General features: G+C 32.3%; 1 protein-coding gene across 1 annotated transcript in view; it reads right to left on the bottom strand.

Moving 5' to 3' along the window:
- LOC134697643 (cytosolic phospholipase A2-like) overlaps positions 1-16,629 on the bottom strand; it is a 204,509-nt gene that overhangs the window by 129,655 nt on the left and 58,225 nt on the right. Inside the window, exon 4 of the mRNA XM_063559926.1 lies at positions 15,166-15,315. Within this exon, the coding sequence (XP_063415996.1) occupies positions 15,166-15,315 (150 nt within the window). The remainder of the gene's footprint in view (positions 1-15,165; positions 15,316-16,629) is intronic.

Below are 16,629 nucleotides of genomic sequence, written 5' to 3'. Positions count from 1 at the left end.
TTTAACAAAAAACAACTTGTGTTTATCTTTTAAAACAAAAATTCGAGCAAACATACAAAATTTCTACCTCATTTAACTCAAAAAGTAGCACATGAAGGTATAGTTTTTTTTTTTTTTATCACATATTTGATTTAATCAGGCAAAAAAAGCCTATAATAATAATACAGTTTGATGAAAATTTCCATATAGTCTATGGAAATTTTCATCAAACCTGTATCATATGCCCTTACATGTTCAAATCTCTGTCTAATTAAGGAGTTTTTACTATTTAAAATATTATACAACAATACAATACAAATAGTTTATTTACGTCTCACCATTCTTATTACAATACATAACATATTTCACGAACACATACAATAATATAAAATATTAATGCCATTCTAAAAAGAATTATGAGAGACGGGATTAAAATATATATTGAAAATAAATACTAATAAATATCACTGTACAGCTAGATTAAAAAAAAAACAACCTTTAAATATTTATATTTACAGTTTAACAAAAAAAAGTTTAACGATATAAATATCGACGTCTTCTACAGTGGCGGATCCAGAGGGGGGGGGGGGGGGGGGGTTCCGGGGGTGCGCACCCCCCTTTATTTTGGCCGATCAATGCATTTGAATCGGGACATATGTTTTGCACCCCCTTTGCCCTGGGCTAGCACCCCCCCCCCCCCTTTCGAAAATTCCTGCATCCGCCACTGTTCTATCTAAAATAAATTTGCAGATTTTGGCACTATAAATAATAATACTATCACAGTTACTGGCTAGAGGCTAGAACAATAGACAATTTATCCAGATTGGAAAAATTTAAAAAGTTTAAGTGTTCTGACAAAATAATTTTAAAAAGCTCATTTCGCAGATCATCGTACAACGGACACTCTAACAAGACATAGTCATAGAGCTTAGTCTTAGAGGCATGATTTTTTCAATTAGTTGTAAATGGCTTTGAACTAGCTGTCAGATAACTGCGAGTACTCTCAGATCTGTTCGTTGTGTCTTTTTGTGTCGGGATGTATAAGTACCCGGCCACGTCCACTTATATTTTTTGTCTATCTGATGAGTTAAGCCTTTTTCAACTGATTTTTATAGTTCGTTTTTATGTTGTACTGTTATACCACTGTCCCAGGTTAGGGAGAAGGTTGGGACCCCGCTAACATGTTTAACCCCGCCACATTATCTATGTAAGTGCCTGTCCCAAGTCAGGAGCCTGTAATTCAGTGGTTGTCGTTTGTTTATGTGTTACATATTTGTTTTTCGTTCATTTTTTTACATAAATAAGGCTGTTAGATTTCTCGCTTGAATTGTTTTATATTGTCTTATCGGGGCCTTTTATAGCTGACTATATGCGGTATGGGCTTTGCTCATTGTTGAAGGCCGTACGGTGACCTATAATTGTTAATGTTTGTGTCATTTTGGTCTTTTGTGGATAGTTGTCTCATTGGCAATCATACCACATCTTCTTTTTTATATGTTCCTCAGTTTCAACAATGTTTTTACAAGTTTCGCAAGTCCGTTGTTGCACGGGTAGCCTCTCGAATTTTCCAGTCTCTAGGCGGATCGGTGCAACACCACACCGAAACTGCGCGTATGCTCTTCTATGCGATGGAACTATAACTTTGTGCATGTATTCATTGGTGTGTAATGACGTTTTAAAAGTTCTATATGTCCTCAAATTATTGCCACCGTTACCATTCCTTTGAGATACAGTTTTATTGAGATTGTTTGACCATTCATCGTACAGTTGAGATAAAAGTTTGTCATACAGTACATTCTTAACCAAGGCTTTATCCGAATTTTCGGCGTTATACAAAATCATAATGTCTGCTGATAAAAAGTGTTGACGGATTCTATAGCTCCAGTTTTTACATTTACGTCCGTTCAAACTACAAACTTCTGACCACTTAAAATTTTTGTAGTTAAGTCTATTACGGTCCGTGTTTTTTTAGCCTACACTACTGGTTACTGACACTGTTCCATTGTTTTATATTAGCTGGTATCCATCCCGAGTCACCGATAATCGCCGTGTTTGGTGTATATCGTCCAACACCCATCAAAGATCGAATCGCTTTATTTTGAACTGCGTTTACACAGAAAAAGTTTTTATATCCCCATACTGCTGCTCCATAGCTGATAGTGCTCCAAACTGTTGAATCGTGTAGTTTAGAAAATGTTCGAAACGGAAAGCCTCCAAACGATTTATGTTTCGAAATTAAAAGCCCCAAAGCTCTGTTGGCGGCAGCTGCAACATGTTTAGCCATGATCTGGTAGTCCAAATGTTCTGTTAATACGAGTCCAAGATATTTATTATACATTTCTTATGAACCTCTCTTGAATTTAAAAATAAATCTATACTTTTGAAAAGACAAAACTGGGCCGTTTTCTCTTTATTGTTTGTCTTCGGGACATATATTATATTCTTTTAAATACTTTTTATTGCAGAAATTAGGCTTTGATATGTAAGGAAATTAGTGTTTATATTGTATACATTTTTGAAGTTATCAAAAGTCAAGAAATTTCCACATTTATCTTACAAGTGATATATCAGCCAAACCCTTTTGAGTCAAATCTTTATATAAAACTGATCGAATACCAATCTATTGCATATATTGATCTGAAATTTTTCTTGTATATTTTGAAGATCATTCCAAGCATAAAATACTACTTTCAAAAATGGATTTTAAGCTTTTTATAAGGGCCTCGAAATTGCATTTCCAAAACATTTTCTGAAAAAGAGGAATTAAAGTTTTATTTCTTTATTGTTAATTCTTCAAATGCAGGTTAATTTTTAACCTTTTATATACTTTTCGGCAAAATTGTAAAGCCTTCTTCTACTCAGACTAGGTACAAAATGTATGGATAAGAGCAAATGGTTTAATTTTGACAATATAAGTGTTTTTATCACTAATCTTTTGTTTTGCGGGGGGGGGGGGGGGGTTGATTTGTCCCAGGGATGGGGTAATCGTAATCTGTAATCGTAATCGATTATAATTGATTACATGTTTTCAAGTAATCGACAGTAATCTGTAATCGAAGACATTTTGGTTACATGTTATCGTAATTTAATCGATAACAGCAAAAAATTGGATGTAATCATCGATTACTTTTCAATTACATTTCGATTACTTTAGTAAAATAGTTTGATGAAAAACAACCTATTTCAGAGGAAAATATGTATGTTATCACTTTGAAGTACAGATAAAATATTATGCATCAACAATACTTGAGAGTTAAGCAACTGCCTTATTTCTATCTAATTGTCTCAAGCTGCATTGTGAGCAACCAGATCCCCTACCTAAATTTACTTTATATCTAGCTTTTTAAAACAAATGGATGTATGTGCTTGTTAATAATTCAAGAGATTTAATATTAAAATAATAAAATATATTTGAAATAATAAAATTGGCCTTAAATAAGAAATGTGCCTGTCTGTCTTTCGTTAAGTTCTGTACTACATTTTTAAAAGTAATATAATATTATTTGTATTATATTTCCTGAAAATATCATTTTCAATTAGAGTTGAAATTAAAGCTTAGAATAGATAATCAGTTGATTTCTTAAATGTTATGATATACATGTATATAAATTGAATTAAAAAAGAATAAAAAATCCGTTTAACATTAATGAACCAATGGCAATGCATTGCAATTCTTTTTAGAAATAGATACATGTATCCCTTTGACACTATAAAATATTTTGTATATAAAATTGAGAATGGAAATAATTTGATTTGAGAAGTCAACAAATCTTAAAAACATTCTTGCCTTCCTAATAAGATGAACAAAGTCTTCTAATCAATAACAAACATAGCTTGTTTTTATTTCAATTATCTTATGTCTAATTAAGAAGGAAATTGACAGTATTTAGCCCCAGGTTATAAATTGTACATAATCTTTAATTAGGGTGGTTATTCAAACAAAAGGTTTAAATTATGCATTTCATTATAAAAATAAATTTTGATCTTAAAAATTAGCTGAACTAATTAATTATTCTACTATTTTTTATATTTCCTTAAACATTATAATAAACTATGCTAAAAAAAAATTGTTGAAGAGTAAAAAAAAAAAGCTAACTGAAGTCAGTAAGAAAGCAAAATTTTTGAAAAACAATTAGTTACGAAGAAGTGATTGTTGTAATGCGATGACATCTTTCATTTATGTTGAAAGTAAAAATTTCAAGATTTTTAAAAATATTTCTAATCTTCATTAAGAGATTTGATCTAAAAAAAAAACCCAGCTGTTAACTTATAATTTAGAAACAATTGACAGTAATCGAAAAGTAATGTAATTACTTTTGATAAAGTAATCGATTACATACTAAAATTTGAGTAATCGATTATTAATCCATTGCACAAAAATCCTTCATGTAATCGATTATTTCCACCATAGGGTCATAGTTTAAATTTTTATTAAGATACACAAAGAAATACATCACAAGAAGTGTAAATCTGCTGGAACCCCTCTCCATTCCCAAACACACCTATAGTGATTCTTTTAATTTGGTCATTATTTTGTATAAGTATTTCGGCACACTAAAAAAAGAATGACAGGGCCTTGTTGACACCCTCTCTGGATCTCAATCAATTCTGAGGGATGGCAATTGTGAGTTACTACTGATTGAATTTTAATATAAAAAAGTTACGATCCGATGTTTAATAGATGGTTCGAAATTATAAAAGTCCAAAACGCTTTTGATAAAATTCCAAAAGTTGGGTCAAACGCCTTTTCAAAATTAATAAGATAAGAATACCAGGTATGTCACTTTCTTCTGTATACAATGAAATATCACAAATCAATCTAGCATTTTCATCAATACATCTTCCAGGAAAGAACCCTATTTGATCATTTTTTTTAAAGGTGGTGAGATAGATTTCAGTCGCTCTAAACCCAAGTTTGTATATTGTGTTTAAAAGACTAATATGTCGTCGTCAGATTTTCATATATTGTCTTGGTTGACCCCCCCCCCTTTGGTATACAAGTTAATATTCCCCTTTTCTGGACTGAGATACTGACATTTCATCAATATTATACCCATAATTGATTGACCGTAGAACAAATTTACCTAAATCTATCCGAAGAAAATTTAAAAGGTAACTGGTACATGTACATGTATATCCATCCGGTCCTGGATTTTTGGTATTCCGGTTCTCTAATGTTTCTAACATCAATTGATCTTTTATTGTGAATTGAATGTCAAAGCAATACACCTGATTTAGTGCTTCTCTATTGTATATTTAGGTTGCAGATTGATCGTAACTTGTTTTTGTCTTCTTAAACAATTGCAATATATTCTATTATTACCTATTATTAAGGTTCCACAAACCCTTCCTAATATTGAAATCTCTCAATTATTCTAAAATATAAAACTATTGGTGAATGATCAGATCTATTATAGATGGTGAAATAAAATTTTATTGACCTGCTAGTGACGTCATTACAGGTTGATCTGGTCAAGAGTGGTTATCAGCAATTTCCGTTTGCCTGTATCCTTGTTGCAAAGACTTTAAGATAGACGTGAAATTGTCTAGCAACATCAAGTTGACATAATATTCCTGTATAGAATTTGTATGGTCTGATTCTGATTATTAATGTCCAGTCTTGCCAATATGGAAATACAACATTTCATTTACTAATTTAAAGCCCTATATTCTGATATTAGATGTATATGAAGTTAGCAGCGGGTTCGTTATTCGTTATTCGCAATTCAATATCCAACCGGCTGCTAGCTAGCAGTCGGTTGGTTATTCAACATCTTGTCGAAAATCATAAAAAAAAGAAACACTTGATAACATTAAAAGCATGATTTTCATAGTAAAGAGACTGATAAGATACGTATAGGGAATCGTTAAATGATCTCTACACAAGCTGTCGTAAATTCTCGTTGTTCTCAAATATCAACCGTCTTTTAAGTTGCATATTTGTCTTGATGTAGTATAGATTTTTGTCAATAAAACTACTTCAAAGATGTACTTTTGTATATGATATTTCTTAAAAAAAACAGGAAAACCGATAACTCTAGAAATATTTAGAATTATTATAAATAGAAATATTATGGAAAGCCCAAAAAACAATTTTCAGCGAAAAAATGTCAAAATTTTATGACAAAGGGCACAGGGAAATGGTGAGAGCCCGCTCATCTCTAGCTCAATCTTTCCAATATTATGCAAACATTTAGTCAATAGGTATATACAAACGTGACTAAAAGTAATGTTGGTACACTTCCTGTTTTCCATGTTTACGGAGCGCCCAAACTACCAGTTGGATATTTAAAATATATAGCGAAAACCTACCCGAGACCGCTTAAATGAGGTTGAAACCCCCTTGTCTTTCAATGTCCATAAAATTCAACCAAATCATAGATTCTATTTATGTAAAGATTGTATTAGAAAGATTGTTCTGCAAAAGTATTTTCAGATCGTATCAAAGAGTATCTAGGATTATTAGCCGTTTTGTCACAACGTCCGCAAAACGTAATTGATGTTCGTGTTTCATAGTATGGTATATCTTTATTCTGACAAACCTTCGTAAATACAATGGTATACAGATATATTTCGATTATGATTTGTTTCCAGTTAACTTTGAATAGAAATAAGAAAAACAAGTTCCACGTATAAGAAAAGAGATTGAAAACTACGTTCAAACCTATGATTGCGTTGGATAAAAACCGCAATTTGTTTACGTGTGCATTTTTTTTACAATATTTCAAAAGATCGTGGCAGAAATAATGATTTTTTGAAATTTGTATTTCTGTCACAAAATCCAAATCTCGCATATTTTTTTTTTAGCTCTTCAATATTCGAACGAATGCTGCAGATCCAAACCACAATTTACATATCAACCCTTCCTGTGTCGAAATTATACAATAAATATACTACTTTCTATGTCTTCAATTAGTAAGTATTTTTTAAATTATGTCATAAACTGTTCATTTTATGACATCCGTTGGAATGTCACACTGCCGTTTTCTGACGTTTGGCGTATATGTTAAGTGTCTTATAAAAAGTAACAGGCAGTTGCAGTCTTTTCTACAAAATGAAATTTTATTCAAACGTGAAAACTTTTTTATAAGTGTATGAAAAAAATTTGTGTCGAGGTTTTAAGAGAAAATTTTGAAAAAAATAAATAAACGCGATCTTTTTTGTTTTTGTCTAGTCAAAATGTCACAAAACGCCGTTTTTTTACATTTTTGTTACAAGTTTGATGAGTCATTTCATACAGATTTGGAGGGGGGATTTAAAATTATAATAGCACAAAAAATACTATATAACATTAAAATCTACTGTTCAGGGATTTTTGGTAATCCATTTTCGATTACATGTCGGAAGTATTAACGACACAGTCAGCGGTTACTTTTGTCTAGTCATATTGTCACACCATGCTTTTTTTACTTGTTTTGACATTACATGCTATAAACTTGACATCGCAAATTACGAAAGCCTTTACGTGTCATGCTAATTAACTTTTCCAATTTATGAATTTGAAATAACAGATTATGAATTTGATATAACAAATTATAAATTTGATATAACAAATTATAAATTTGATATAACAAATAATAAATTTGATATAACGAATTATAAATTTGATATAACGAATTATAAATTTGATATCACAAATTATCAATTTGATATATCTAATTATCAATTTGATATATCTAATTATCAATTTGATATAACAAATATATTAATTATCAATTTGATATAACAAATTATCAATTTATATTTTGATGATAGTATCAAGAAAAACGTAAATAGCTGAGTGACAACTTTATAATTTCTTTTATTTCTATGATGAACCAGCCATGTACAAAAAAAATATGTATATATATATATATCCGTTCTTCCTATATTGACTCTTACATTTCAAGAGTCTATCTAAAAATGAGGGTACATTTTAAATTGCCTTCAAAATACCGTTTCGATCCCTAACATCACTGAAGAGACATTTATTGTCGAAATCCGGTTCTGGTGTTCAAAAAGAAAAATATTGACACCTTATGTTTGTGGCATAACATCGTGGCCACAAGTTAATTGTTTTCTGTTTAGTATTAAATATATATTAAGATTCATTTTGTTACATCTTGTGATCAATCTTATTTGGCAATCGCCAATGGCAGTCAGCAGGGTCAAAGAACATCAGTTGTTCGACCTGTTAGTCAAATGCGTTTTTTTAAATATATATTTTTTTTACTTTTTTGGTCTTTTGGAAAATGTTGTTTGTGCTATATTTAGATCCTTCTACAACGAAATTTGTTTTACAAACACACGTATAAAATTGCGGTTTTTATCCAACGCGATCATAGGTTTGAACGTAGTTTTCAATTTAGACTCGTTTATATTTTTTCGTTTGGGCTTGTATCATATTTTCCCTCCGGTTTATAAGATCCGTTCATCCTATATTTACTCTTAAAATTAAAGAGTCTATCTAAAATTTAGGGTACATTTTATATGGCCTTCCAAATACCGTGTCGATCCCTAACATCACTGAAGAGACATTTATTGTCGAAATCCGGATCTGATTTACTAAAAAAAATATTGACACCTTATGTTTGTGGCATAACATCGTGGCCACAAGTAAAAAAAATTCTGTTTAGTATTAAATATATATTAAGATCCATTTTGTTACATCTTGTGATCAATTTTTTTGGGCAATTGCCAATGGCAGTCAGCAGGGTCAAAGAACATCACTTGTTCGACCTGTTAGTCAAATGCGTTTTTTTTAAATATACTTTTTCACTTTTTTGGTCTTTTGGAAAATGTTGTTTGTGCTGTATTTAGACCCTTCTACAACGAAATTTGTTTTACATACACACGTATAAAAATTGCGGTTTTTATCCGACGCGATCATAGGTTTGAACGCAGTTTTCAATTTAGACTCGTTTATATTTTTTCGTTTGGGCTTGTATCATATTTTCCCTCCGGTTTATAAGATCCGTTCATCCTATATTGTCTCTTAAAATCAAAGAGTCTATCTTAAATTTAGGGTACATTTTATATGGCCTTCCAAATACCGTGTCGATCCCTAACATCACTGAAGAGACCTTTATTGTCGAAATCCGGATCTGGTGTACTAAAAAAAATATTGACACCTTATGTTTGTGGCATTACATCGTGGCCACAAGTAAAAAAAAATCTGTTTAGAATTAAATATATATTAAGACCCATTTTGTTACATCTTGTGATAAATTTTTTTGGCAATCGCCAATGGCAGTCAGCAGGGTCAAAGAACATCAGTTGTCCGACCTGTTAGTCAAATGTTTTTTTTTTAAATATACTTTTTCACTTTTTTGGTCTTTTAGAAAATGTTGTTTGTTCTGTTTTTAGACCCTTCAACTCGTCTAAACATCAACCCAACAATGTTAGATCCGTTAAAGCAAATTTTTTGTTTTTCCCTTGCCGGCATTCGAACCCATGCTTCTGTGATATCGTGACGCCAAATCGCCTGCACTTCAGCCGTCCCTCTAGACAATACGACCATCTGGGCTCTACAAGTCATAAAGCTTTCGGTGGCCGTGTGTTACCTTTCCTCGTCAGTTTTAATCTAGCGTCGTACTACAGTACATGATATATTAGGCATGGAGATGTTATTGTTACAGATCAGCTCAATTATCTATAGCAAAGGATCCTACAAATTAATGTAACTACAGTCACAGAAAATAATTATATCTATAAGTACGTCTTAGTCAGGGACAACTCTACAACAGATTTATCCACCGGATCTCCATCAATGATGGTGATACATGGCTGTGTACATTATGTATATACAACTCGTCTAAATATCTAACCAATAATGTTAGATCTGTAAATTTGCTTTCGCAAATTTTTTGTTCTTCCCTCGCCGGGATTCGAACCCATGCTACTATGATATCGTGACACCAAATCGCCTGCACTGCAGCCGCCCCGCTAGACATATATATATACATATATACATACAACTTTAACATTAAGCCAGCATACATTGATGCTCGTGGTTTTAGTAGTATTCAACTAGGAAAGTTTTCGTTAAAATGGGCTATCGAAAATACAGCTGAACGGATTAATTCAGCGCTAAAATAGTCTCTTATGTCTGCGCTAAAATGTCCCCTAGTAGGTTTGTTGCTAAAATTATCTGCGCCCAACTGTTTTCTTTTTATAGATGAGATTAAATTTCCTTTTGTTAATGAAATTGGCAAATTTGCTTAAATTAAATTTATTCTGGTTAATTTTAAATTTGCTTTCAACTGTTGATTCTTTTAACAGTTAAAACAGGCGATGAAACAAACGATTCAACTAATAAAATTTGTATTCGGAAATTCTCAAAAGCGGATAAAAGAATAAGCCCTTGACACCATTTGCGAGTATGATGGTCTTGTGAAACAATTAAAGTCCGTCGGAAGGGAGCAATAAATGACTGACCCGTGTTAAGAAAGAGCAATATCTCTTGCACGTAAAAGTCACCATTTTAGATTTGGAAAAGAGCAGACTAAGGCTACAAGGAAGCACTCGCACACTCAAAGTGGAAATGGAATAATATAAGTTGTACTAATGTGTTTCCCAATCCACTATAAATAAATATGTTTAAACTAAAAGAAAAAGCAGCAGGAAAGACAGTGGTTAAACTTTTTTTTTAAATATCCTGTTTCAATCAAAAGAAAGAGAACATATCTTTGCTTCAAGGGGATGCTAATTTAAATGAACATTATTTTCTGTGTTAATTTAACTGTACATAAAAAAATATATGCCGCTTTTGCATTTTGTTTCTATACGTAGCAGGTCAACCAAACCGCTCATATAAATTATGCTGTATGATTGAGCTGCACAAAATGAAAAAAGTACGACGTTATTTATACAATGCATAAAAAAACCCCGTCAAACTAACGTAACCAAAACTAAAACCAACACCGTATGCGACGTCTCTGTACATTTGAAAATTAATGCATGCCAGCATTTATGCGAACTTCTGACAAAAGGAAAAAAAAATTATGAGCCTGAAAGTCTGACAATTCCTGTAAATGAATATTCAACAAGAATGTGTCGAAAGTACACGGATGCCCCACTCGCATTATCATTTTCCATGTTCCATGGACCATGAAATTGGGTAAAAATCTGATTTGGCATTAAAATTAGAAATATTATACTATAGGGAACATGTGTACTATGTTGATTGGACTTCAAATTCATTAAAATCTTTCTTGACCAAAAACTTTAACACAAAACTCCCACTTTCATTTTCCATGTTCAGTAGACCGTGAAATTGGGGTATTAAGTCTAATTTGGCTTTAAAAGTAAAAAAAAGATCATATCATAGGCAACAAGTGTACCAAGTTTCAAGTTGATTGGACTTCAGTTACTTCAAAAACTACCTTGACCACAAACTTTAACCTGAAACTCCCAGTTTCATTTTCTATGTTCAGTGGACCGTGAAATTGGGGTCAAAAGTCTAATTTGGCTTTAAAATTAAAAAGATCATATCATAAGCAAAATGTGAACTAAGTTTCAAGTTGATTGGACTTCAGCTTCATCAAAAACTACCTTGACGAAAAACTTTAACCTGAAACTCCCACTTTCATTTTCTATGTTCAGTGGACCGTGAAATTGGGGTCAAAAGTCTAATTTGGCTTTAACATTAGAAAGATCATATCATAAGCAACAAGTGTACCAAGGTTCAAGTTGATTGGACTTCTGCTTCATTAAAAACTTTTACCTGAAGTCGGACGAACGAACGGACGAACGAAAGAACGGAGTCACAGACCAGAAAACGTAATGCCCCTTTTCTATCGAAGGTGGGGCATTAAAACAAAACGACAACTATGAGTTTGATTTGTAAATACTTTTCATTTTTGAACAAACTGAAATCAGGTAAGCAAGTTTATTGCAGTTAATTATGCATAATATTATTTAAAAGCTTCAATGCCTGAACCGCTCTTTGGAACAATGTCTCAATCGTCTTTATATTAAAGAGAACATCGTGACTACTTGCTGCCGGTACTGAAGCCATAAAAGGAAATATGCAGCTGACTGGGGAGCATACACTTGTCCAGTAACGTACTGAATGTCACGCACTAGTCTAATGTTGTCTACCCGCGGTCCCTTCTGTATCATTATAGGGTACTGACTTGTCCTGACTTGTTCAATTGCATGAGGGAAGTGTTGGTTTACTCCATATGGTTTGTTTTTCAGTCAACACACGCATTTGTTTGACAGTACATGATTTTTCTTCAACCATCTTTCGTTTTTCTTTTAATTTCATGTAGACTTGTGAAAACCTTATTGTATCCTATCAACTGCTCAGGGTTTACGTTCTTATTACATCACAAATTATGGTGAGTATAATTCAACTGTTTTCGCAAGAATGGGCGATCAAAAATACTTGTGATTAGAATAATCCACTGCTATGAAATGGGAGATAATGTCTGCGTTTAATTGTCCCTTGTCCCTTAGTTGTTATAATTTTTTTGCTAAAATTGTCCCTTGTCCCTTAGTGGTTTAAATTCGTTTGCTAAAATATCTTGCGCACGGATCTCTTTCAACTTGGAAATTATTTCAAAGAAGCAGATCTCATTAAGCCGGTATATAACCGTTATGTTTAAGTTTAAATGCTATCTAAACAGTGTTTAGTTGTAAAAGAAGCTGAATTATACATAACACAATACGCTAACTATATTAATTTTGGTGTATGGTATGATCTTATGGGTACAATGCATATAGTTTATTTGACCATTTCACATAATTTTCACATACATTTAATCATAATTAGTAAAGCAGGCAAGCAATCCATTTCTAACGCGATAGCACATCCTCATTTTAAAGGAAATGTTGATTACAGTGATCGGTAATTTAGAATCGATTTTGGTTAACTTATCGATCCTCTTAATACACTTATTATAAAAGTTTACCAATTTAACACTGATCAATTAATTAGATCATTGGATATTGTTTTTATTGGTATTAATATTTATTTTGTTAACAGTGAATTAAAACCAAACTTGATTCTATTGTTAAACAATTATACGTATACACATTTATGGATCTACAATCTGTCGATACCTGTATATTGGTATTGCACAAGGTCATGTTTTTCTCTGACTGTTTATGACATTAATACTAAATCCATTGAACGTTGGATGTGTCCTGATTGATAATTCTTATATGATTAACATATTACAGAAAACGTTGATGTGATTGGTCGAGAGGAATGCCGGTATTTGGGGTTGACGTTGTTTTTGTTTTCGATAAACGACGTTGAACAAACTTCAGTCTCTTCATAATCAATGTAAACAAAATAAAGGCGATGATAACACAATCTGAATCGACGTTTACAACATTTATTTTCACTCTTTGATTTAAATATTTAACACAAAACATTCGTCTGAAAGATGATAATAGTAAGACTGTTGTCTCTTTTTGCTGGAATATACAAGTACCCGGCCGCGTACACACGGTGTTTTTGTTAGTGTCTTTCTTTTTGTATCCATCTAATGGCATAAACCTTTTTTAACTGATTTTTGTAGTTTTTGTTGTCGTGTCACACAATCACTGTCCCAGGTGAGGAAAGGATTTGGATCCCGCTAACATGTTCAATCCCGCCACATTGTGTATGTATATGCATGTCCCAAGTCAGGAGCCTGTCATATAATGGTTGTCGTCTTTTTATGTGTTTTAGATTTGTTTTTGGTTCAATTTGTGTAAATAAATTAGGCCGTTAGTTTTTTCGTTTGAAGTGGTTTACATTTGTAAATGCTGGGCCTTTTATGCTGTGTATTGTGTTCTATTATTTGTCTATTCGTCTTTTATTGTTTTAGCCATGGCGTTGTCAGTTTATTTTCGATCTATGACTTTTACTGCTACTTTGATATCGTTCGCCTCTCTTTTATAGCTGACTATGCGGTATTGGCTTTATACAATGTTGAAGGTCGTACGGTGACATACATTTGTTAATTTCTGTGTTAGTTGGTCTCTTGTGGAGAGTTGTGTCATTGGCAATCATACCACATCTTCATTTTTACGTGTGTGTTTTGATTTGATTTTATTTTGTATACTTAGTAACACTATCAATGACAATGTGTCCGCAATTTAAAGCATTTTTCCTGTACGTACCATGTACAAATGATGTATTTTATAGACTTTTTAGTGTAAAAAGGTTTCGTTGTTTTTGATATAAGTGATCTGTAAGAGTTATTCTATGAGAACGCGTTGTGTCATTGGCAGATCACCCGGATGACCGGAGGCCAGAGGGTGATCTGACACTTACACACCAAGTCCGAGCGGGATAACTTTTTATTACATTCCAGCTGTTTTAAATTCGACGAAAAAACATAACTTGACGCACAGAACAATTTATAACGTTTGTGTTATTATATCAATATTAAGAACTTTCAAATTACAAAAACAAAGATAATACCAAGATGGAAAAAAAACAAATAAAACTTTTAAAAATTGAAATTAAGTATAACTTAAATCTTCAGCTACATGTATTACGCTAATCAGAACACAGATCACTGTATTCTCATTTTGTAAGAATAAGCATTTTCGAAATACTGGTTCATACGTTTGAATTTCCTATAAGAAGCAATTTCTTTCAATATTTAGAATTCACTTAATAAAGTAAGATTTTATGCTGAAGAGCTGGTCGGTCAAGGAATTAAATCAGCAGTGGAATTCAATTAAGTTGTAACTCTGATTTTAAATTCATTAAATTAAATTGTAAATAAACCAAAAGATAATTTCGCACCAAAATATTACATTATTTACACTAATACTAAGAATTAAGAAACATTTTCTTTGTAGCATTGTATCAAGTTATGTCTACCACAACTTATTAAATTTATTTCCCAAATAAAAAGTAAGTTCTTACAACATTAAGACCAATGCATAAACGAAATGCCTAATATGGAAGTCACCCATTAATTATAAACACTGCACTGACAATAAAATATGTTTTGAATAAAACCATTCAAGAGACTATATGAGCCTTGATGAATTTACAATACTCCAAGTTTGTAAGAGAATGGGAATATTACACGTTGATTTCATTTATCCGTATTTCCAAAACATCACGTTCTTTCAACACGCAATCAGTTACCAGTATAACATACATGTCAAACTGTTGAATGTTCCTTGCAAATGATTATAATACTACAAATAACTAAATTTTTTTACAAATCCAATATATTGGTAATAACATACCAAAAGTACATTTCAAGACTTCTACTGAGTTTTCCTGCATATGAAATGTAAAATATTCATTCCAGTTGGGCGCAAAAAGAGCCCTTCTTTTCGACGTCAGTTGTTCGTATGTTCTCTTGGAATCATTTAAATAACAAACAGCCACGGAATCTGAAAAAGAATTACATCTACAATGAATTGATTTTAATATTTGTATAACTTTTATATTCAAAAATATACCTTGATAACTATTCAATAATGTTCTTTCATCCAAGTATATCTTGAATTTGCAGGATGAAGGTCATTCTTAGAATATGAGCATGAGGCTTTAAAATAATGAATATGCTTAACTTCCCTGCAGCTGCGAGGGGTTAAGTTAACATGTCATAACTCTGTAGAAACTAACAACGAAACCCAAGAAATACACGTAGCACCTGTAGTATTGCTTAACATAAGTACCAATCCGGTGAAAAGTCTTATTTTTAGTAATTTTCGAGACTGATAAAAAAGACAATACATACACTTAAGCTTAGTAGTAAATTTTAAACAAAAACAAAAAAGCATAATTACATTTATTTCAAAACACTCTTAACAATTTCATAACACATGAGAAGAAGATATTATTCTTTATTCTCTGTTTTGATACATTTGTACGTCTGGAGTATGGCTTCGTCCAGTTTCTATATGGGAATGCATAATATTTTATTATATGAGGGATGATTGTGTCCATATCACCGGGCAGTGGGTGTTTTTCGCAATCAAATACATTTGTTTGAATGGTTGAAGAGTCGGACGCATTTCTGTCACTAATCAATATGAACTTGTAATCTGCGTCGACGAGGGTTAGTAGTGTGATTGATAGAAATCCTTTGTATAGTTGCAGCACAGTGAACCAGAGTCCTCTGGACACCTTATCACAAATGATATCGGATATGTTCCTTACGTCGTAACTAAAATCCCCTTCCCTTTTATGAATGTGACCTACCGAATTAGACTATTTACCGGATTTAATATCACATAAGCAACACGATGGGTGCCACATGTGGAGTAGGATATGATTACCGGAGCACCTGAGATCACCCCTAGTTTTTGGTGGGGTTCGTGTTGTTTATTCTTTGGTTTTCTATGTTGTGTCATGTGTACTATTGTTTTTCTGTTTGTCTTTTTCATTTTTAGCCATGGCGTTGTCAGTTTGTTTTAGATTTATGAGTTTGACTGTCCCTTTGGTATCTTTCGTCCCTCTTTTTAATCCTTACGCTTTAGGTCTGCTCGCATATAACGTTATTTGATATACTTGTATATGATAAGCAGTATGTGAGTCTCATACCATTAGGTTAATCGAGGCAAACCAAAGATGGAGAACGGAAACTGTTTATTGGGACAGAGAGACGTAATATGTACGTACGGATTGACAACAGTAACACTAAATGCCTCCTCTGCTTCGGCGGGACATACGACAATCAGAATTTTTGATAATTAAATTGA

The sequence above is a fragment of the Mytilus trossulus genome, chromosome 14 (assembly GCF_036588685.1).
Source record: "Mytilus trossulus isolate FHL-02 chromosome 14, PNRI_Mtr1.1.1.hap1, whole genome shotgun sequence".
NCBI lineage: Eukaryota > Metazoa > Mollusca > Bivalvia > Mytilida > Mytilidae > Mytilus > Mytilus trossulus.
This window is presented reverse-complemented; position numbering and strand designations above follow the sequence as displayed.